The 24,457-nt window shown below is 43.6% G+C and overlaps 2 protein-coding genes across 4 annotated transcripts; both read left to right on the forward strand.

Moving 5' to 3' along the window:
• Positions 1-4,800: 4,800 nt before the first annotated feature.
• Positions 4,801-5,749, forward strand: LOC131684644 (proteasome assembly chaperone 2). Of its 3 annotated transcripts, none has more exons than XM_058967689.1 (2): positions 4,801-4,924; positions 4,986-5,749. In XM_058967689.1, exon 2 carries the CDS (start codon positions 4,987-4,989, stop codon positions 5,716-5,718), a length of 732 nt encoding a protein of 243 aa, XP_058823672.1. In that variant the 5' UTR covers positions 4,801-4,924; position 4,986; the 3' UTR covers positions 5,719-5,749. The 3 variants fall into 3 exon arrangements, with proteins under 3 accessions (XP_058823672.1, XP_058823671.1, XP_058823673.1); XM_058967688.1 differs by having other exon boundaries at positions 4,831-4,915; XM_058967690.1 differs by having other exon boundaries at positions 4,837-4,911.
• Positions 5,750-21,434: 15,685 nt separating this feature from the next.
• Positions 21,435-23,132, forward strand: LOC131680782 (uncharacterized). The gene has a single exon (XM_058961493.1). The coding sequence runs from the start codon at positions 21,435-21,437 to the stop codon at positions 23,130-23,132; it is 1,698 nt and encodes a 565-aa protein (XP_058817476.1).
• Positions 23,133-24,457: the final 1,325 nt, after the last annotated feature.

The raw sequence follows: 24,457 nt of genomic DNA on the forward strand, positions 1-24,457 counted from the left end.
TATAATATAATATAATATAATATAATATAATATAATATACACAAGTATTTCTTGTACCTTTGTATGAAATATAATGCAATGTATATGTATATGTTTGATAAAGGATGATAATGTGATGTGATGTGATGTGATTCGAAGCCACCATCAGCTCAAGGTTTTTCCAGTGAATGCGGGTAGACTTACAGTAGCCCCTAAATAGTTTATCGTGAAACCTTCACATTATTGCTGTTACTAAAGGGAAATCAAAAAGGGTTGGACGGGCCCGTAAGCAGAGACACTTACGCACACCCCGCTGGGGAAAAAGGAGGAAAAGAGTCCCTTCCAACAATAATATTCCAGTCAAAAGGTAAACAATTTCGCTATACATGCTTTACCCACCTGATGGTTTGATTTGAGAAGGGTGCGTCAAACTCATATAAGACCTTCTGAAGAAAACAAGTTTCCTTCAAGTGACTTGAGCTGGCTATCCACGTTCCCTCGTCCAGTCCTCAATTCGTATGATACCCTGTTGCTCCCATCCCTTCCCAGTATTCAATTGTTATATAGTGTATTTACAGCATTATATGTTATCAGGATAATGTATGTAATGAAAATTATGATTCATAATGAATATCACACAACAACATGCAAATAATATAATGTATGCCATGAATTTAATTATGTTAATGAGCAATATAAAACAATATAGTCCATATAATGAGTAATGAAATCAAAGGGATAATATTGTGATGATAGAGACAATCCATGTGTTGCTGAAAATAAATGATACCAGTACAGTAAAGGCCCGTTTTATCACTGTCCTGAGTATTTACGGCTGATGAAGTGTAGACATTGAAAACCTTGGCCCATAATCGGGTCGTCCAATTCAAATTTCAATTTTATTTTGCATGTTTCGCATCTATAACATAAAATAGATTTACTCAATAAGGATTTACTCGAATATTGTTAGGTTGGTCTACTAGCAACCATTGGACAGATTTTCAATTGAGGCTAACAAAATAGTGCCAAAAAATTTTCATGTCATGCTAGCAAAAGCGGGCCTTCACTGTATAATGAAATGAAATGTTCAAGGGAATATTAAATAACAATCAATAATAAATATCAAACTATCAATTTTCATATGATGCTGACAAAATCAGGGACTGTTAAAATCGGGTCCTCATTGTACAATATAATACATTACAACATAATACAATGTAATACAATTTACTATGATATGATACAGTTGAAATGACCATCCTGATATATAGAAAACCTGGAATAATGAGAATCTGACAATGCTCCTTACATAAAGACATAAGAGAAAGAGACACCGGATGTCATGAACCTTCCGCACGTACTATTTGGAGCTCGACCGTGCAAGCCCTCATGCACAATGTGTTCAGTATTCATTTGAGGAGACTAAGAAACTAAACACAAGACCAGTAATACGCCTACCGTAAACTATATTTCCTTACACATGACTTCATACAGTGCTTTTCAGCCTAAACCGAATTTATGTATTGAACGGAACTAAAGCGGAATATGTACAAAAACATGCAATCATACGAGAACAAACGCCGCCCTTCTTGATGATGGTTGTCTTTATTGAACGAGCTTTCTCTTCGCCCGCAATCCGAGTACAAACCGAACACGACATCACACAACAAGACTCACGGTACAGTCACAAACCAGTCGCGTTAGTAGCTGCCGGAACGGAACTCTCCTTAACCGCTTACCGCACAAGCTCGAGTGTTTGATGTGAACACCGAAACCGATCCACAGCATGCCTGAATCTGGTCGCTCACGACATTCTGTATGTATGCGCTAACCTATACACGTTCATGGGAAGTTTGGAAGTAGTATCATATAAATTATATAATGCATTTTGAGGCTATTTAGAATGAACTAATGTTATTGAACTAGCCCGGTGCTCCACATTCATATCGCGATTTCAGTGTTGTGGTGATGATCTCCTACCCTCCTTGCTACATTCTGGGATATGTTTCGTACCTATATTGAATATTTCATTATAAGTTATAGGGTAACGAGCCTATCGTCGCTGTTTCAATTATCAAATATTAGGGCGATAATTAGGACACTCGACACGAGATTCCATTGCATTCAAACACGTACTTTTCGCCGTTCTCAGGCCATTAAGAACGAAGCAATGCTGTTGATGTCAAAATAGGCCCCTTACCCCATAATGTAAGGCCAAAATAGGCTCTTTACCCTATAATGTTATATTATATATTATGATAAAGTAAAAAACATTAACACAAACACAGCCTCACCCAAGATTCTCTAATGGGATCCTCGACCGACACGCACCGGTGTAGTGGAGTGCTCTGGTTTTGCACTCTCTAGCAGAAGTGTCAATGGCACATACCCAATTTTCTGCACCTCCGCTAGAAGGCGCAAAAATGGTGCAGTTTCAGTGCACTCCACCACACCGGTGCCAATCAATCGAAAATCCCACAAGAATTTTTGCCAACCCTATCGATGACTTGCGCCTGTGAAAGTGCCTCTTATATACTACAATGATACGCGGAGAGATGAGGAAGATACACAAGGGAAAGAAAAATGATGAGAAACCATCTCCTCTCAGTTACACTAACACTATATTATACAACTTGTTTCTTGTACATGTGCTGTGATGGTAGAAAAATGTGAAAGACACGGATCCGCAATCTAAAATGAGTGGTGCGCTATTGCGTACATCATTAATGAAAAAATAGAATAATGCAAATCTTTGACTTATCTTGCCGTTTCGACTAGTAATTCCTTCGTTCCGAGCCACAGGCATTGGCAACCTGTTCAATTCTCCAAAACTCATATGGATGGTTCACAGCACATATACAGTGATAGCCGCTTTCTTCTCGGTTGCTGGGGAACGCCATCGACTTACTCCGCTCTTCACAATTGCACACTCTATCGTTCCCTTTCCGTTCACAATATTACGCCGTCATTTCTCACTCACTCTAGAATTTCAGTTTGACTATAGATATTAAATTTCTATCAAAATAGGCGGCGCATACAAAACAATGTCATATATCTTTTTCACACACCAACCCAAAGTAACGCCCGACCGGATGGCGCAGCACCGAAATTTTCTCGCAAGAGGTAAATAAACGCGTACAGAGCGATCTCGAATCGACCTCTCCCTTCGGCTCTTCGAAGCGAACTGTCATGTAACAATAAATTTCACTGTTCAGCAAAAAACTAATACATTCAACGCATTCACATTAAACTTTACTGTTTTCGAGAAAAAAATATATGGAGAAAAATTGATTTTTTTAATGTTAAGATACATAACCACCCCCCTTTTTCACTGTAAAAGTCTATTTTACATTGAAATTTACTGTAGAAACGTTAAATTTTATTGTTTTTGTATTGTAGCATAACACTAAAACTTACTGTAAATTATTGTAAAATTACTGTACTGTCACAGTGAAAATCATGGTTTTGTTACTGTACATTTCTATTCGGGCAACTAATCCTTTTCTTGTGTAGATGTTAGAGAATCAACTTGCCCATCATCTACACCAGTTGCGTTTTAGTTGCCCATACTGAAAATAGGAGAAAAATTAAAAGGCGTAAGTTCTTTTTTGATTTTCAACTGCAACCAAAATATTCTGGTTGCAGTTGAAAATCGAAATAGTGAACTTGCGCCTTTCGATTTTTCTCTTCTTTTCAGCGTGCTGAACTAAAGCGCAACTGGTGTAGATGATGCGCAAGTTGATTTTCTAACATGTACACAGGATGCGCTTTAGTTTCCCACTCTGCAAGTAGGGAAAAAACTTGGGAAAAAACGAAAGGCGCAAGTCAATTTTTCGATTTTCAACTGCAACCAGAATACCGTGCAAGACCCATCTACCGATCAATTAACAACGATTTCTACTTCCAACGCTCTTTAAAAAACAATGTTAAAAGGCATTTCAATTCGATCTTCATTTTCAACTAGAATATTTAATCAACTATCAAGAAAAAATACGCAAGTTTGGAAATGAATTGGCAGACAGTGCAAAATAGCCGAAAAGCCCAACAATTCTAGAGTACCATTCGCCGATCACTACAAGTAATAGATATCCATTTGCCGAAAATTCTAGGTTTATAATTTTTGATTACCGTCAAATTAGGTCCAAACATGTGTTGCAGACTTTGTTCATTCGGTTTGTGTATAATTCACTTAGAAATATTGTCCTTACACAGTTTTATTAACAGTTGGCTTTGAGTTAAGAGAAAAAAAGTGGTAAAATGGCAACGGATTTAATACAGCATTCAAATATAATTATTTGGAAAAATATGAAAAGACGAATAATCAAACTGTATATTATATTGATGTTCTGCGTACTATTTCCATATTTCACTTTATTTATAATTTCTGAATTCCGTGCAATATTCGAGTCAAAACAATTTTGCCATCAAATTGATCGGTAAATGGAGGCCTATCGGTGGATGGGCTCTGCACGGTATCAATCTCTGAAAAATGTCGCTTCAAGCGTAAAATTAGATACGTTGAATTCAAAAATCATGCTTGATTTCACTACTGCGGATCTCAAATCTCGACAAACATATGATTACGGCCTAAAAGCCAACTGTCAAAATCCACTTTGAATGGAAATTCTCGACAAACCGTTACTAGTCGAACACAGTTCACAACAGTTTATGAAAGAGAAAACTTTTCTCTTTCATTTACTACCAACATCTGTGATTGGCGTGTAACGGTTTGTCCGGAATTTCCATTCAAAGTGGATTTTGACAATTGGCTTTTAGGCCGTAATCATATGTTTGTCGAGAAATGTTGGGTAGTTTTGAATGAGCGTATACAACAATTCAGTTAAAAAAATTGTCTGGCGGCTCTGTTCAGTTCAGCTAGTCATTTGTTTTCCTTTATTTTAATTTTCAAACAAAATAAATATTATCAATATAGTAGGTAATTATAGTGAGTAACACTACGCAGAGGAAACAAAATAGAATAATCACTGTTCCATTTGAATATATAGCATGATGTTTAAAATCTCAAAGGATATACCACTAACCGGCTACACACTTGTCATACCGACTGTGAGTGTTGGAAATGTGGCCCAGTTGGCCGTAGATCTGCTGATTGAAACACTCAAATTGAACAAAATTGGTCTGCTTTGGCATCCGGCTCTGATTCCTGTGGTTGGTCCTCCAGCGTTCGATCATGATGTGGATAAGATTACCACAACAGCAGAGTTATTCGCATCTGAACACCGTAAACTTCTAGTACTCCAGATTCGTGCACCGCTTGTCGGAGCGTTACAATCGGATTTTCTCGACGAACTGACCGTTTTTGTACAAGATCGGCAACTAGCAGAGATCATCGTTCTAAGCAGTAGTTTCGCCCATGAGAATCATCAGATTGGTGCCCGCCCGTACAAATATCTAGCAAATGAACCATTCCTTTCCGGTAATGCAGAAACTTTGCAGGCCCTGCAATGGGCCGTGCTGGAAGGAAACGTAATTCACGGAGGCGGATATGCTACAAAATTGCTGGACGCTTGCAGCGAAAAACAGTTGGCTTGTTTTATACTGTTCAATTACGTGTCCGAGGGAGACAATAGAGCGGATGCTGTTCAGCTGGTATCACTGTTGGATAAACTGAAGACACCGTTGTTCCCGAGAGAATCCGATGGAGTACAAATCAAGTTGGCGATACCCAGTTCTTGGAAGCATCTGTTTGGCAATTCCGCTCCCGTGAATGTGTACTGAATGGAAATAAAGGGTACTTTTGGATTTTTAATTTTATTTTTTGCTGTATCAAATATTTGATGGTTGAAACGGCTGAAACCATTCAACGAGCAACCTGTCATTTTTAATTTTATTATACGTCCTTACCCTCTAAGAACGGTTGGTTTCAAAATCGTCCAATGAAGGACATTTGTTGGACCAATTTGAACAACGTCCAAATAACCGTTCAAAAAACGCCCATCCTTGGACCCGTGTTGAACGATTTTGAAACAATTTTTTGGACGTCTCAGTGGGTAGCGACAAAGGCTGTGATAATTTTCTCTGCTGCAGCTGGCGTTAGTTATACGTATTCGGACTTTTTTCACTTTTTTGTGAGCAAAATACAAATAAAATTATAAAATTGAATTATCACGAGCACACCTTCCATTGAACTACCTTGATCTCCTTTTACTGGGATTACTGTCAAAAATGCTCAAAGAAGATCGTTAATGTCAAACGAGAACGTGCTTACATTTTTGTAGAAGATCAATTAAAAATTATTCTGAAGTTACAAAGGACGAACATATATATTGTTATACTTAGAAAGATGATCTCTATTGGTTTATAAAACAAAAGTACAATTTCATTCTTCATTTAATGACTCAATTGCATAGCTAATGTAGCATAGCACAGCACGAACACCTGCACAAATCGTAGATGGAGTTACAGAATTGAGTATATCCATTGCCATATCAGACCTCGCCACGATCTACAATGACGTAAACCAACTCATCTCCGAACCTGGCCCTGTCTTTGCAAGCGTTTTTATTGTTTTTATTTATGGAGTTTTCGATTGATTGACACCGATGTAGTGTACACCGGTGTCAATCAATCGAAAATCCCATTAATAATAGTCCTATCATCTACTTAAGGAAAACGCTGAAACAGTTTTCATATGGGATTTTCGATTGATTGACAAAGGTGTAGTGGATTGCACTGGTTTTGCACTTTCTAGCAGGAGGGTCAATGGAACATACCCAGTTTTCTGCACTTCTGCTAGAAAGTACAAAAACGGTGCAGTTTCAGTGCACTCGACTACACCGGTGTCAATCAATCGAAAACCCCAATACATGACGAAGATATCAAAAGGCGAAAAAATCATTGGGACGCAGTCTAGCAAGTATTTCGTACCCAACATCAGCTGGACCGGACCTCATTATCACGGTTAAACAGCAATAAATAATACCTTTTACAAATATGCCAAGGACTAGTACAGAGACATACGAAACCGCTTACCCTATATTCTCTTTTTGGGGTGAAGTAACAAGAAAACGGGGTTCAAAGTGCTGGACCGAGACGAGGTGTTGGGTACGCGCAAAATATATGACATTTGACAACCACAGCCTACCCCTGGAAAAATGTGAGTTGGAGAATCATATCACACAAATCTCTGAAAAATGTTATTGCTTAATGCAGGCCATATTTCTATGATATTTAAAATAATTCAAAAAGATACGTGAAACGGTTTCACCGGTATCCAGCATGCGAAGATCCTTTCTATATCCTATGCACTGCCAAAAACACGTTACACGTCGCTTCTGGAAGTATAAAAGGCTACATGTCACTTTCTCTCTGCGACTCAATTTAGTGACCGGAACGCACGGTTCGCTTGACTTCGTGCTACGAAGCGAATCGTTTTTATTTATTTATTAACAGATTAAGGCCGAAGTGGCCTGTGCCGTATACAAAAGATTCCTCCATTCCACTCGGTCCATGGCCGCGCGTCGCCAGCCACGCAGTCTGCGAAGGGTCCGCAAATCGTCTTCCACCTGGTCGATCCATCGTGCTCGCTGCGCGCCACGTCTTCTTGTACCGGTCGGATTGCAATTGAGAACCGTTTTCACCGAGCTATTGTCCGACATTCTGGCTACGTGCCCGGCCCACCGTAGTCGTCCGATTTTCGCGGTATGACAGATGGGCGGCTCCCCCAACAGCTGATGCAACTCATGGTTCATTCGCCGTCTCCATGTGCCGTCTTCCATCTGCACTCCACCGTAGATGGTACGCAGCACTTTCCGTTCGAAGACACCAAGTGCGCGTTGGTCCTCCACGAGCATGGTCCAGATCTCGTGCCCGTAGAGAACTACCGGTCTAATCAGCGTCTTGTGGATGCTCAACTTCGTACGACGGCGAATTCTGTTCGACCGAAGTGTCTTGCGGAGGCCAAAGTAAGCACGATTTCCTGCCACGATGCGTCTACGAATCTCTCTGCTGGTATCATTGTCGGCGGCCACCAGTGAGCCCAAGTACACGAACTCTTCAACCACATCGATTTCGTCGCCACCGATGCAAACTCGAAGCGGGCGGTTCGCATTCTCTTCTCGTGAACCTCTTCCTATCATGTACTTTGTCTTCGACGTGTTGATGGCAAGTCCGACGCGCTTGGCTTCTCTTTTCAGTCTGATGTAGGCTTCCTCCATCTTCTCAAAGTTTCGTGCAATAATATCAACGTCATCGGCGAAGCCAAGTAGCTGAACGGACTTTGTGAAAATCGTACCACTCGTGTCGATCCCTGCTCTTCTTATTACACCTTCCAGCGCGATGTTGAATAACAGACTCGAGAGACCATCACCTTGCCGTAACCCTCTGCGTGATTCGAAGGGACTCGAGAGCGTCCCTGAGACACGTACTACGCACATCACCCGATCCATCGTCGCCTTCACTAATCGCGTCATTTTGTCCGGGAATCCGTACTCGTGCATAATCTGTCATAGCTGATCTCGATCGATAATGTCGTATGCGGCTTTGAAGTCGATGAACAAATGATGTGTGGGCACATTGTACTCGCGGCATTTCTGCAGTACTTGACGAAGAGCGAACACCTGGTCCGTGGTAGATCGTTCGCTCATGAAACCCGCCTGGTACTGCCCCACGAACTCTCTTGCAATTGGTGATAGTCGACGGCATAGTATTTGGGAGAGTACCTTGTAGGCGGCGTTCAGCAGGGTGATTGCTCGGTAATTACAGCAATCCAGCTTGTCGCCCTTTTTGTAGATAGGGCACCATCCACTCCTCCGGTAAAATCTCCTCCTCCCAAATCTTGCTTATCACCCAGTGCAGCGCTTTAGCCAGTGGCTCACCACCATTTTTTTTGTAGCTCGCTTGGTATTTGGTCAACCCCAGCGGCTTTATTATTTTTGAGCCGGCTGATCTCCTCCTGGATTTCTTGGAGATCCGGAGCCGGTAGTGTAATGTCTTCCGCGCGTGCTCCCAGGTGCGTTACCGTGCCATCCTCGTTGTCTGCTGCATCGCCGTTCAGGTGTTCTTCGTAGTGCTGCCGCCACCTCTGGATCACCTCACACTGGTCCGTGAGAAGATTCCCGTTTGTATCTCTGCACATGTCGGCCTGTGGTACGTGGCCCCTGCGCAAGCGGTTTAACTTCTCGTAGAATTTCCGTGTGTCTTTAGCGCGGTACAGCTGCTCCATAGCTTCGCGACCTCGGTCTTCCTGCTAGCGCTTTTTGGTCCGGAAAGCCGAGTTCTGCCTGTTCCGTGCCTGTTTATATCGCGCCTCGTTCGCCCTCGTGCGGTGTTGCAGCATTCTCGCCCATGCTGCATTCTTCTCTTCGACTAACTGCTCGCATTCGCCGTCGTACCAGTCGCTTCTTCGGTCCGGGCCCACCGTACCTTGTGCAGTTGCTGCGGTTCTACCTATGGCGGATCGGATATCTCTCCAGCCATCTTCAAGGGCAACTGCGCCTAGTTGCTCTTCCGTTGGTAGTGCCACTTCCAGCTGCTGCGCGTATTCTTGAGCCACTCTGCCATCTTGTAGCCACTCGATGTTTAGCCGCGGCGTTCGGCTTCGACGAGAGCTATGCACTGTCGAAAGTTTTGAGCGTCAGCATACTGCAACCAGGTGGTGGTCCGAATCTATATTCGCACTGCGATAAGTGCGGACGTTTGTGATGTCCGAGAAGAATCTACCGTCGATTAGAACGTGGTCGATTTGATTTTTTGTTACTTGGTCCGGTGATCTCCAGGTGACTTTGTGGATATCTTTGCGAGGGAAGAAGGTGCTTCGGACTACCATTCCACGGGAGGCTGCGAAGTTCACACATCGTTGGCCGTTGTCATTTGATACGGAATGCAGGCTGTTAGGCCCGATCACCGGTCGGTACATTGCCTCCCTTCCTACCTGTGCGTTCATGTCGCCGATGACAATTTTCACGTCTCGCAGAGGGCAACCGTCGTATGTCTGCTCCAGCTGCATGTAGAACGCTTCTTTCTCGTCGTCGGGTCTCCCTTCGTGTGGGCAGTGCACGTTGATGATGCTGTAGTTGAAGAAACGGCCTTTGATCCTCAACTTGCACATCCTTGCGTTGATCGGCTGCCACCCGATCACACGTTGGCGCATCTTGCCCAGCACTATGAAGCCGGTTCCCAGCTCGTTGGTGTCAGGGCCAACTAGACCCTTTATAAAAGAGCAGTGACAAATAGGTAGGCCTGGCAACACTCGTTGATAGGAGAGTTTAGTTGAGTTTAAGAGTTGGTGATGACGACTTCGTGTACGCGTGTATCGGAATAAAGCGAAGCATTTGAAAACTAATATTTCGGTGTTGTTATTCCGCGATCCGACATATTTGGCGACGAGGATAAAAATAAAAAAACGCGATTTAAGTGATTGTTTCGGAAAACTGTTGCGAAAATAAAGTTCTTCCAATCGAACGACGCGCATTCGTCGATAGTGTTTGGTACCGAAAAAAAGGTGAAAGCCATTTTGATTTCGAGGTGAGGAATCTCTCGGAATTTGACGGGCTGAGAGCGCTACGACCGTAAGTGGAGTAAAAGAGAAAATTAGTAAAATGGATAGATGATTGATGTGCATTCCCAGTGTTTTAAATTATCTGCAAGGGAGCAGTGCATGTAAATGTAGCGTTTTTTTTCTTGAGCAGGATTTGGAACAAAGGAACACAAGAGTGAGGACATGCAAGAGGAAGCGGTGCGCCGAGGTTTCTAGGAATCCAATGGGTTCCAGTAGGCGGGTGGGAAGGAGTTGACGGCGATAGTGTTAGTGATCGGCAAAAGCTATGAAAGAGAGGGAGGTATTTTTTTTGGAAGTGTGGGTTTTGTACCATGAAGAGTAAACAAAGTGGATGTGTTCCTAAAAGAGAAAAAAAGAAGCAGTGACCTCTGAGGAAAAGAAGAGTGAGAAAGCACACCTAATAACGTGGTATGTTATATTGCGGTTTGCGAACGAGAAAGAAAAAAAGCCTTATGGTAGTGGTGTACTTTCGTTCGATACAGGAGATATTGGTTTTGTACCAAAATAAAAGTGAAGGCCAGAGATAGATGGTTGTGTACCACATTTGTAACCCGTCAGGGTAACAATTTAGCACTGGGTGAAAATATACCTATTTGTACGTACTCTCTCCGTAGAGTGCATTGTTTATGTAACATAATGCTCACCACTGTTCCTTATGATCGTTCACTTTTTCTCGTAAATTTTGTTTGTTTTAGCTTTTGTGAACGATTCTGTTGGTCTAGATAGGTGTAGAAAATTTTGTTTCACATTTATGTATAAATAACATAGGGCTTAGATAGGCCACCGCTCTCCTGCTGCTGAAATAAGGGTACTGGCTATGCTGCGCATAGGTGATGACAGCTATGCGGCGGTACGTTTTTTTGGTGCTGGTTTTGGTGTTTGTTTTTGGTGGAGTGAAAAGGCGGCCATCGAGATAGTTAGAAAGTGACGGACCACGGTTACAAACAGACGTCCAGAAAATTGCTGTGGTTTTTTCGGGACAGTTTCCCGCCACTGTTAAATAGTTTAGTGCGCGCGTGCGACAGTGAAAAGTCCTGTCGAAAAGTGCCGGCCCGTGGTCCGGGCACTCAGTAGTGTGGTGCTGGATCGCCGAAGTGGGACAGCTAAGTGCAAAGGAGCTTTCGCTTCCCCGGCTAATCGTTAAAGATCCTGAGCATCCGCCCCTCTCGCTGTAGAGGATAAGCCGAACGAGCCTTGCTCTCCTCTACAGCTAACAGCCAAGGAGAGGGAAGCAGGTAGGACAACGGCTCCACCTGGGAAGAACACTGCGGTGTCTTCCGGGATTCCTTGCGGGGAGCAAGTGAATCCGGTGATTTGTCACCAACGTCGCTAGGGAGGTTCCAACAAAGGAGCCAAGCTCACCTCCCTAGCTAATTGTCAAGGACCGCTGCCGGAGCAGCCAACGACCAAAGGAGAACGCGGCCGTTGTTGTCCCGGCCGGTCGGAGGAAACCGCCCGCCTTTCCGCCAGCAGTAGCAGATCACCAGCAGCAGCAGCAGTTGAGAGAGTAGCGGAGAATAAAAGTCGGTAAATCTAATAATTTATTGTTTTACTTTTTTTTTGTTTCGTTACGAAATCCGAAATTCTGTAGAGGCACCTAGGCCGCCCTGAAAAGAAGGGTACGCCGGGCAAATAAGAACCCGAGTAGTGGGCAAACCCCTACTTACATTTGGCGCACAGCGCAAAACACTGAAAAAAATATTTTCCTATTTTGGAAAATATTTTTTTCTTCCGGAGTGTGGGGTGCTTCTACTAAATCTAGGATTTTCGTAGAACAGTCGGTGAGGTTTCTTCCGCAATATTGTTTCGCGGTCGTATTATTTATTTTTTTACATTTTTGGTATTGTTTTTCTTTGATTTTTGCATTTTCCTTTTTTGTCCGAATTTGTGGATTGCGTTGTTTGTGTTTGGTCTGCCGGACGAGTAGTTTGAAGGTTGTTGTTGTTATTCGGTTGCGGTGGCCAATCGCCTTGAATTCTCAATCCGATTTGAGACATTTTTGGCGCAGCTTGATTTCCTGAAATTTTAAGGGAATCGTTAGTGGGCGAAAAATCGGAAATAATACCGTGTCAGTACTTACATGCTTTGTGTCTTGGTGATTTCTTCCAATATAGCGCAAGTTATGATGACGTTGGAGAAATTCAACCAAGCGTGTGTGTTCATGCGCGTCGATCATTTACATTTCGATGAGCTGGATTTTGAGTTGCTATCTCGAAGCATTTTTATCTCTCCTGATTCGGATCTTTCGGGTGTCCAGCGGCAGCGGCGTCTTCGGGGAATTTTGTCGCATGAGCGGTCGTCTCGGAGGGAATTAGTTCGCAATTTCCGGGGTGACGTGGGTGAAGAAAAGGAGATCTGCCTTGGTAAATTACTAACAATCAAGGAAGATCTCCAGTACCGGTGCCCAAACAAGGAGATTTACCGAACACGGTTGCTTCATTTGGGGTCTAGGCTCCAGGTTATCCGAAATTATGCGGCAGGGGAGGTCAACCAAGAAATTTCGGGGTTGCTGGAGGAAGTTCTAGCAGTTTATTCCAGTCATTTCAGTGACGAACAGGCAGCACTTCCTTCCGACAACCAAGAAGGGGAGGATGGAGAAATTTTGGGAGATTTGCTGAGTACAGACGTACCTGCAATTCCACAGGGATCCAATCCTTCCGATAACGATGGATCTCTTTCCAAACAGCTCGTAGGAGACGATCTGTTGCGTGTCTTGTGCGAGATGAGGGACGAGATTCGACAATTGCGACAGCAATCCGACGATAATAGAGCCCTAGCGTCTCAGGGGTCTGATGCTTTTTCAAAAGCTACTGAAACGCTAATGGGTGGGATTGCTTCCCTGACAACCATTTCGTCAGTTTTAAGAAAGACGGTTCAAGAAGTTGTCTCACTTCGTGAATCCGTCAGTGAACTTCGGGCACTAGTACATCAGAAGGAAAGTGCTCCTGAGATGGATCTGCAGACCGATCTGGAAGATTTGCGTTTGATGGACGTACCCGATTCATTTGATGAACCAGAGATTCCTCGCCCAACACTGGCGCCCAGTCCCGATCAATTTTTGTTGAAGCGAGGATTCTCGGGTCAACAAAATATATGTCCATCACTTCCAATCGAGAAACCGAAACAGAATACCGGATTCACAGCCCCGTACCAAACTCAGAACCAGCCTTACGTTCCTGAATTGACCGAACAGCTGGCGGGACCATCATATCCGAACTTTTCGATATCCACCAATGCGGGAAACGGATCGATGGTGGCCCCCAGGAATTACTCGCGAAACCCGCAACGCGTCGCTGATTGGAAGATTCGGAAGTATGCTGGAACTGATGAAGGAACTGGACTTAATGAGTTTTTGGACACCGTAGCAAATTACGCTGCGTGTGAACAAATGTGCGAAGATGAACTTTTCAATTCTGCGATGCATTTGTTCACTGGCAATGCTTTGACCTGGTATCAGGCTATGCGTGCGCAAAACCGGTTGTTTAACTGGAACCATCTTGTTTGCGAGCTCAAGGTAAATTTCGTACATCCTGAACTTGATGCTACGCTCAAAATGAAGGCTCTCCAGCGCCGGCAGATGCGTAACGAATCTTTCCAGGAATACTTCCTGGAAATGGAAAAAATATTTCGTGCTATGACGGTTCCAATGGCACCGAGCGAAAAACTCGACGTGCTCAAGCGGAACCTGAAAGCCGATTATAAACAAATGCTGATTCTCAGGCCAGTGAACACGCTTTCAGAATTGATGAGTCTTGGTAAATCGATCGACGCCTCCAAGACGCCGATTTATCAGAAAGTTTTCGGTTCTTCTCGGGAAGTTGCTGCTTATTCTGATAATCCACCACAAAACAAAAAACAAAATAATCAAAACCAAAAGGGAGGTGGACAGAATAACGGCAACGCAAAATCCAAAACGTTTTGGAACAAGAATGCCAAACCGGCAGGTCTTGATTCAAGCAAGCCTCCTGACAACCAGAAAAAGAAACAGCAAGGGAATCAGGACGGCAAGAATCTCGAAGGAAACAATCAAAAACCTATAATGTGTCTGGAGTATTTGGTGGAAAAGCATCGTCCTCCCGTGCTCGGCGTCTGCTACAATTGTGGAGACAAAGGACATGAATTTGAGGAATGCCGGAAACCAAATCGGGTCTTCTGCATCGTGTGTGGTTTTAAAGGATTTGATGTTTCTCGTTGCCCTTACTGCCTAAAAAACGGGATCAGAACCAACTGAAGTCGCAGTTGGCAGTAAAGCAGCGCTCCAAAGAACAACTAACAATCCATCCCCAGATTTACGACAGTTTTCGACCGGCTCGTGATGAGGACTATGATAATTCGTTGTCTGTCGAAACCATCGTCCTTGACGACCCGTTCGATAACCGTCCATTTGCAATTGTCGCTGTGTACGGCAAATCCTTCAAAGCCTTGCTCGACAGTGGTAGTAACGCCACAATTATAACTAAAAAGCTATACCGAAAGTTTTCGAAAAGTCCCTTGAAAAGGTTGGAACGACCATTCGAACTACGTTCTGCAAATGGTCAATCCTTACCAATCATTGGACAAGCGTATCTCCCGTATACTTTTCAAAATTTGACAAAGGTCCTATGCACTCTTGTAGTAGAGCATCTGACCGTCAACTCCATTCTAGGTATGGACTTTTGGCGCGCCTTTGGGATTTCTCCTGAGATACAAAACTGTGCTCTGTTGAACTCAGGTCAGGAATCAGAAGACGATGAAGAAGATGAAGTACCGCGTGAGTCGATACTCACTTCGGAACAGTTAGTGCGCGTAGAAGAAGTAAAGAAGTGTTTCCAGGCAGTAGAGCCCGGAAAGCTAAGCCCAACCTCATTCACAGAGCACAGGATTGTCATCAAAGATGAATTCCAAGGTGCGGCACCCGTTTGCCGATATCCTTATCATATGAGCCCAAAGAAACTGTCTAAGGTCTGGGAAGAAGTTGACCGATGGCGGTCTATGGGAATTATCGAGGAGTCTGATTCGGATTGGTCGCTTAATATTGTGGCGGTCACGAAACCAGACGACTCAATTCGCCTTTGTCTAGACGCTAGGCCTCTCAATGAGCGTACTGTACGAGATGCATACCCTCTGCCCCACCCTGGGCGAATATTGGGCGGCTTACCCAAGGCGAAGTACCTGTCTACCATAGACTTGAAGGAGGCCTTTCTCCAGGTACCCCTGGCTAAGGATAGTCGCAAATATACCGCTTTCAGTGTTCCCGGCAGGGGTATGTTCCAATTTACCCGTCTACCATTTGGTCTCGTCAACAGCCCCGCTACTCTGGCGCGACTGATGGACCAGGTTCTAGGACGAGGTAAATGGGAACCTTACGTTTTCGTCTACCTAGATGACATCATCGTGGTAAGCGAAACGTTCGAGCATCACATACAGTTGCTCAAAGCAGTGGCCGATTGTCTAGCAAGAGCCAACCTAACCATCAATTTGGAAAAATCCCGTTTTGGAGTACCCGAACTAAAGTTTCTTGGTTATTTGTTGAATCGGGACGGACTCAAGGTCAATCCTGACAAAATTCAGCCGATTCTCGACTACGAGAGACCGGTTACCGTGACGAAACTTCGTCGTTTCCTCGGTATGTGCGGTTATTACCGCCGCTTCATTGATCGGTTCAGTGAGGTCACTGCTCCCTTGAGCGATCTGCTCAAAACGAAAACCAAGAGCTTAGTTTGGAACTCCGAGGCAGAACTCGCGTTCCTTAAAATTAAGGAACTTCTAGTCACTCCTCCAGTTTTAGTCCCACTAGACTTCTCCAAAGAGTTCATCCTTCAGACAGACGCTAGTGACGTAGCAGTCGCTGCTGTTCTGGTGCAGGAGTATCCCGAGGGCGAGAAAGTAGTTGCTTACTTTTCGCACAAACTGACCACTCCCCAAAGGAACTACCATGCAACTGAGAAGGAAGGTCTGGCGGTGATAATGGCGGTTGAACACTTTCGAGGTTACTTGGAAGGTTATCATTTTCGACTGGTCACTGATTCGTCAGCGATTACATGGATACTGAAGACTAAATGGAAAACCAGTTCACGTTTGAGTCGTTGGAGTTTAGAATTGCAACTCTACGACATGTCTATTGAGCACCGGAAAGGCAAGGACAATGTCGTTCCAGATGCGTTATCCCGGGCCGTAGCAGCCGTTTCCGCTTTGTCCACCTCAGACTGGTACTGTTCCATGAAGTCCAAAGTTATCCAAAATCCTGACGACTATGCCGACTTCAAAGTAGAAAATGATCAACTTTTCAAGTATGTCAACTCAAAAGTTGTTCCGTGCGACTCGCGGTTCAGTTGGAAACTCGTCCCAGCACCCGAGTTCCGTCAAGATTTGATCCAACGTACCCACGAAAATTTGCTTCACGTGGGATACGATAAAACGATCCACGAAGTGCAGTTGCGATATCACTGGCCTCGTATGGGATCGGAAGTACGAAAGTTTATTCGAGAATGCGGGACGTGCAAGGAAATTAAAGCTCCTTTCGTCCCAGTCCAGCCCGAAATGGGTCAGTCGCGTGCGACTAATGCACCATGGCGAATGGTTTCTGTGGACTATATTGGTCCTTTTCCAAAAAGCAAACGTGGCAATCAACACTTGCTTGTCGTCCTCGACGTCTTCAGCAAGTACGTCATGTTAACCCCCGTTCGAAAAATCGCTAGTACATCACTCTGTACGATACTACGCGAACAGTGGTTCAATCGCCATGGTAGCCCGGAAATTCTGCTAAGCGACAATGCCTCCACTTTCACCTCGAAGGAGTTCAGTCAATTCATAAAAGAAACCAACGTCAAACATTGGCTGAATTCCCGCTATCATTCGCAGGCTAACCCAGTGGAGCGAACAAATCGCTCGATAAACACCGCAATCCGGGCATATGCTCGAACCGAGCAGCGCAACTGGGATGTCCACATCAGTGATGTGGAGCGCATCCTAAATACTACCGTTCATTCCTCCACTGGATTTAGTCCTCATTTCATTATACACGGGTGTGAAATGGCATCTGCCGATGACTTCAGCAGGATTTCCGGTGAGGGTGACCTAGAAACAAGACACCAACAGATAGACAAAATCCGGGAGATTGTGGTCAAAAATTTGGCAAAAGCAAGCGAGGGCATTCGACATCAGTACAACTTGCGTCATCGAAAGTTTTCCAAACCTTTTGAAACGGGACAAATGGTGTACCGTCGAAACATGAAGTTGTCGAATGCACTCGAGTCTTACAATGCTAAACTTGGACCACAATACTTACCGGCAAAAATTGTCTCAAAAAAAGGTGTATCCTCCTACGAGCTGGAGGATTTAGCAGGTAAAAATCTCGGAGTTTGGCCAGCAAATCTCCTTAAACCAGCATAAAAAAAACTTTTCCGTGCCGTTTGTGGACTGACGGTATGCTTTTCTATGGATTACTCACTTGGGAGTTTTCCAAAAGCAGCCGTCAGTTCCCGACGACAACAACACGGACTTTGGTCCGAATAAAAAAACAATAAACATTTCTCCGTCTTCTCTATCTTTATTGTGGAAGACCAACTCTGCCGCGAGAAGGTTCTTCAACACCTTCTTGCAATTTTTCAGAGCCACATTCACGCAGTGTGGTAAACAAACATCAGAAAAACATATATGCACTGGCACCGGTGACGGTTACGGTGGGTGGAATTCTCCACTTAAAACAAAAACAAGTACACTACACCGTACCGTCATTCGGTCAACGGTTGCATTAACCTGACACTTTTTGCCGTGTTCGGCAAACAGAAACAAAATTCTTTAGCGCCCCACTCACGCAGTGAGGTAATCAAATTATCTCACTTAATGTATGGTCGGGGACCCGTCTTGGCCACGGAAGGATAGAATTATCCACTTCAATAAACACACCGTGGTCCCCGGCCGCATCAAATACATCACTTACCGCCGTGTCCGGCAAAACAAATTTATTCAAAACCCCCTTCATGGGGAACACTCGCACCTACGGGTGCACAAAATTATATATAATTTCTCCTTGTTTGGGGCAACTTAAAAAAACATATTCACCTATCAATACTTCGATAGGGACACACACAAACACTAGCGCGACTAATTCCCGACCGAAATAAAACACGAAATCGCGCGGAATCGTTTCAAAAATCGCGAATGAAAACAATTTGCTACCGCCGATTTCGCGTATTGTTTTGTTTTGATGATGATACCATCATCAATTTTGACAGTTTCTCCGATGTTCGCATCAATGCTCTGCATCATGCAGGTGTAGCCCGATTTGGATCAGAGTGGTGTAAGTGGAAGAGCGAATGGGGTAAAACGATACCGTGTCTTCGATTTCGGGTCGATAGATACAATTTTATTTCGCATAATTTTGGGTTTGTGGTTAAACCTGGGGTGGTTCGTTTGATTCCAGCGGGAATCATTTTGATATTTTTAAAATTATGCGAAAGACATTCTTTGGTCCCTCTCAAACGTTTCTTTTGCCCTGTACGAAGCGTTTTGAGGCGAAAAGGGACGAATATACAAATTTTTTGTCCGGAATGTCTGTGAGTGGGAGAAACGATGACGTGTTAAGCGGTATGGTATGTGTGAATGTATGTGTGCAGAATCGAACAGTGAATGAATGCATGTGTGAATGATAAGATAAAATTGTTTTGGGGTTAATTCGAAGTGCTTATCGGAATGTGAATGATCGAGTAGGCCACTGATTGAGGATGAATGAATGAGATAATTGTATGAATGTATTTGGATAGAAACCCCAACACAAGTGTGTAGTACTGGTACCGTAAGGACACGTAAGACATTTCTGGACAGTCGATGAAAAGAACAATATAATGCCGACAACCGTTCCCCTGCAAGTTGATACATTGAAAATTGTCAATGTCACTTGCAGAATTTTGGGAATATCGGTTGTTTCCGATTTTGTATTCGGATTGGATTTAGGGTTCAACCCATAACCGAATAATGACAATGGCTGATAGCTTCTCGCTTCGCGTATGCTGTCAGTATTATCAGACCAAACTTGAGCAAACATTTCACCGATGAGGACACTCGGTCGATTAATTTTTTTGGATGAATTATTTATAAATTGCGGAAGAAATAATTAGGTGTAGTTAGTTTTTCTTTGTTTATTTATTTATTTATTCATTTCGTTATTATTATTGTATCGGTGTTAGGTGCTAGTTTAGAAAAAAATTGTTACCAATTTTTTTTCCACCCGGTGTGGGCGAGATTGTAACCCGTCAGGGTAACAATTTAGCACTGGGTGAAAATATACCTATTTGTACGTACTCTCTCCGTAGAGTGCATTGTTTATGTAACATAATGCTCACCACTGTTCCTTATGATCGTTCACTTTTTCTCGTAAATTTTGTTTGTTTTAGCTTTTGTGAACGATTCTGTTGGTCTAGATAGGTGTAGAAAATTTTGTTTCACATTTATGTATAAATAACATAGGGCTTAGATAGGCCACCGCTCTCCTGCTGCTGAAATAAGGGTACTGGCTATGCTGCGCATAGGTGATGACAGCTATGCGGCGGTACGTTTTTTTGGTGCTGGTTTTGGTGTTTGTTTTTGGTGGAGTGAAAAGGCGGCCATCGAGATAGTTAGAAAGTGACGGACCACGGTTACAAACAGACGTCCAGAAAATTGCTGTGGTTTTTTCGGGACAGTTTCCCGCCACTGTTAAATAGTTTAGTGCGCGCGTGCGACAGTGAAAAGTCCTGTCGAAAAGTGCCGGCCCGTGGTCCGGGCACTCAGTAGTGTGGTGCTGGATCGCCGAAGTGGGACAGCTAAGTGCAAAGGAGCTTTCGCTTCCCCGGCTAATCGTTAAAGATCCTGAGCATCCGCCCCTCTCGCTGTAGAGGATAAGCCGAACGAGCCTTGCTCTCCTCTACAGCTAACAGCCAAGGAGAGGGAAGCAGGTAGGACAACGGCTCCACCTGGGAAGAACACTGCGGTGTCTTCCGGGATTCCTTGCGGGGAGCAAGTGAATCCGGTGATTTGTCACCAACGTCGCTAGGGAGGTTCCAACAAAGGAGCCAAGCTCACCTCCCTAGCTAATTGTCAAGGACCGCTGCCGGAGCAGCCAACGACCAAAGGAGAACGCGGCCGTTGTTGTCCCGGCCGGTCGGAGGAAACCGCCCGCCTTTCCGCCAGCAGCAGTTGAGAGAGTAGCGGAGAATAAAAGTCGGTAAATCTAATAATTTATTGTTTTACTTTTTTTTTGTTTCGTTACGAAATCCGAAATTCTGTAGAGGCACCTAGGCCGCCCTGAAAAGAAGGGTACGCCGGGCAAATAAGAACCCGAGTAGTGGGCAAACCCCTACTTACACATTGAAGGAATATAGTATTTAGAGATGGTTATGTACCATCATAACGAAAATGGAATGGTTGTGTACCAGAATAGAAATTTTGCATGAAAAAAAATATATGACGTGGTTGTGTACCAGAAGAAAAAAAAACATGGGGTGGTTATGTACCAGAAGAGAATTGATGATGATGTATTTGTGAATCAAAATGAATGTACTTGCGTGTTTAGAATAGTTGAATGGTTGTATGGTGCAGAATGATGATATTTGGTAAGTGATTTGAGCGGAGGGGGAGATAAAACATTAAGAAAAAAACATTGCTATGAGCAGATGTGTTCGTTCGTTGCTGTGTCATGGTGTTCGTTCTGCAACACATCGATACATAACGATCTATATGTTTTGAATCAGCTACAAAGGTAAGCCGACCGTTATCTTGTGTACTGTATCCATGAACAAAATTACATTGTGATAATGCCATAAAGTGTTACCATTTTGATATTTAATTATAACGTTAAATGTTAAAGGGTTATAACAAGAAACAGAATCACTGGGAATTGCACATCACACAAAAAAAAACATGAGGTTTATCAAGCGTTTGAGGTTTATGTTTAAGTTAACATACATAATTTTACAGGATGGCGTTGCCAAGCAGAATCAAACCCTTCGAGGTGACCATTGAAAACAGCCGGTTGCCAAGTGAGTGGGAAAGCTGGAAACTAGACTTGGAGTCATTCTTTTTAGCACAAGGTGTAGAGAAGCAATCCGAAAAACGAGCACAGTTAGCCTATCTTGGTGGACCAGGCCTACAAGCGTTACTACGTTACCTCCCGGGAATCGATCAGGTGCCCCACGTAACAATAGATCCGCCATATTATGACGTGGCAATCAGGTGTCTAGATCAATATTTTGAACCTTTTCGTCGGAAGACTTACGAACGTCATCTGTTTCACCAGATTGTGCAACAACCAGGAGAGAGATTCACTGACTTTGTCATGCGAATGCGGAAACAGATCGCAAGGTGCAACTATGAGTCTAGTGTGGTAGATGAACTCATTGCCGATCGAATTGCCCAAGGATGTATTTCAGATGAGTTACGGACAAAATTGCTACAGAAGGACCGCTCTCTGGAAGAAATGATAACGTTGGGTACAAGCATGGCAGAGTCACAGCAACAATCTAAAAAGCTTGGCCGGCCTGTGGTGCACCAAGAGCAGGAAATACATGCCGTATCAAAACGCCCGTTCAGGAATGGTCAACAAATAACAGATCGTCAATCTATTTATCAACCCAGAAACCAACAAAACAATCGGTTCACCTGTTATGGATGCGGTCGTCGAGGCCATACGCATGGAAGCATGGAGTGTCCAGCCAAGCATACTAAATGTGCCGCTTGCGGAAAGATTGGACACTGGGCAAAGCGTTGTTACAGTAGCGGTGGACAGAAGCGTCGATTCGACAACCCAGCGTCATATCCTAAGGCTAAACGAATCCGTGCGGTATCAGACGAATTCGAAAAAGGACAGTCGAAAGACTATGTATTTTATGCGATGGGGGGCAATGTTTTTACGTTCAAAGTGGGAGGAATTCAGGTACCTATGACCATTGACTCCGGATCAGACGCAAACATCATTACTAAGGAAATATGGGAACAATTAAAAGAGGCTAAAGTGAACATAATGAAGGCAACTACAAAGGTGGACAGGTCACTTATTGGCTATGCCAGCAAACTACCGATGAAAATTTGCGGAACCTTCAGTGCAGAGATAGAGGCAGGAGAAAATAAAACGGTTGCAAAATTCTATGTAGTCGAAAATGGACAACGTTGTTTACTCGGCGATCATACAGCGAAAAATCTCAAGGTACTAAAAGTTGGGTTTGATGTGGATGCAGTTGAAGTAAAACCAAAGAAACCATTTCCAAAAATTCGAGGCGTGGTGATCGAGATACCAATCGACCACGACGTTCAGCCGGTGCAACAGTCTTACAGAAGGCCTCCGATTGCTTGGGAATCCAAAATAGAAGAAAAATTGAAATCTTTAATGGAAATGGACATCATTGAACCGGTCCCAGGTCCCTCCCCATGGGTATCACCAGTCGTTCCAGTGATGAAAGACTCAGGAGAGATTCGTTTATGCATAGACATGCGTAGGGCCAATCAAGCGGTGCTGCGCGAATCACATCCATTGCCTCTAGTAGACGAGCTGCTTGGATCTGTCTGCGGGGCCGTGAGATTCTCTAAAATCGACATCAAAGACGCGTACCATCAGGTTGAGATATCGGAACGATCGAGACCAATAACCACTTTCATAACCAAACAGGGTCTTTACAGGTAGACATATTAATTAAATAAAAGTGATGCTCATAACTATGGATCTTTGTAAATCAGAAAACTATATTAAATGTTCTTTTTTTTTGCTTTTTAAATATTTATCACTTAGGTACAAACGGCTCATGTTCGGAGTGAGTTGTGCACCCGAACTTTTCCAGAAGGTAATGGAGTCTATTGTTGTGGGGTTGGACGGTGTCATTGTGTATTTGGATGACGTAGTCGTCCACGGTACTACCATTGAAGAACATGATCGTCGACTGGCTGAAACTCTTAAGAGATTTTCCGAATATGATATTTTACTAAATGAAAAGAAGTGTGTGTACAGTACTGATAGTTTAGAATTCCTAGGTCATCAATTATCCACCCACGGTGTTAAACCAACCGAGAGTAGAATTTCGGCTATTCAAAATTTCCGAGAACCACAAAATCTCTCCGAACTCAGGAGTTTTCTTGGTTTGGTTTGCTATGTTGGAAGATTTGTTCCAAACCTAGCATCATTAACAGACCCTCTGAGAGAGTCTCTTCGTGGACAAGGACAGTTTGAATGGACAGCAGAACAAGTATCTGCCTTCCATCGGATTAAAGATGAAATCGGCAAAATTCATCATCTGGGTTTTTTCAACCCAAAAGATCAAACGAAATTAGTGACCGATGCCAGTCCAACTGGACTTGGAGCAGTTCTTTTGCAAGAAGATCCCCAAAAGAAATGCAGGGTAATCGCATATGCTAGTAAAGCGCTGACGGAACTAGAAAAAAAATATTTTCAAACAGAGCGAGAAGCTTTATCGCTGGTGTGGGGAGTGGAGAAATTCCGACTGTACCTCCTTGGCATAAAGTTTACGTTGATAACCGACTGTAAAGCGCTGAAATTTCTTTTCAATCCTAGATCTAAACCCTGTGCTCGGATTGAACGCTGGGTTCTCAGATTTCAAGGATATACATTCAAAGTAGAACACGTTCCGGGATCCGACAACATTGCTGATGCACTATCGAGATTAAGTGTGCCAGACAGTGAAACGTTTGATGAACCGACCGAAAGATACATCCGAAGCGTTATTGCAGATACAGTACCAATTGCGGTTACAGTTGACAAAGTAGCCGAAGACTCTAAGAATGACGAAATAATTCAAAAAGTTTGTAAAGCATTAGAAGAGGGAGCTGGAGCAAATATTCCGAAAGAATTCAAACCCTATATGAATGAACTATGTTCAGTCGATGGGGTACTCTTGAGAGGTAATCGGTTGGTCATCCCTACACAGCTGCAAGAACGTGTAATCACTTTAGCGCATGAAGCTCACCCAGGGATGGCAGCGATGAAACGACGGTTGC

This window comes from Topomyia yanbarensis, chromosome 2 (assembly GCF_030247195.1).
Source record: "Topomyia yanbarensis strain Yona2022 chromosome 2, ASM3024719v1, whole genome shotgun sequence".
NCBI classification, from domain to species: Eukaryota; Metazoa; Arthropoda; class Insecta; order Diptera; family Culicidae; genus Topomyia; species Topomyia yanbarensis.

What these genes read in the sequence shown, in the direction of transcription:
- LOC131684644 (XM_058967689.1), top strand. Translation starts at nt 4,987, where the DNA reads ATGATGTTTAAAATCTCAAAGGATATACCACTAACCGGCTACACACTT.
- LOC131680782 (XM_058961493.1), top strand. Translation starts at nt 21,435, where the DNA reads ATGGCGTTGCCAAGCAGAATCAAACCCTTCGAGGTGACCATTGAAAAC.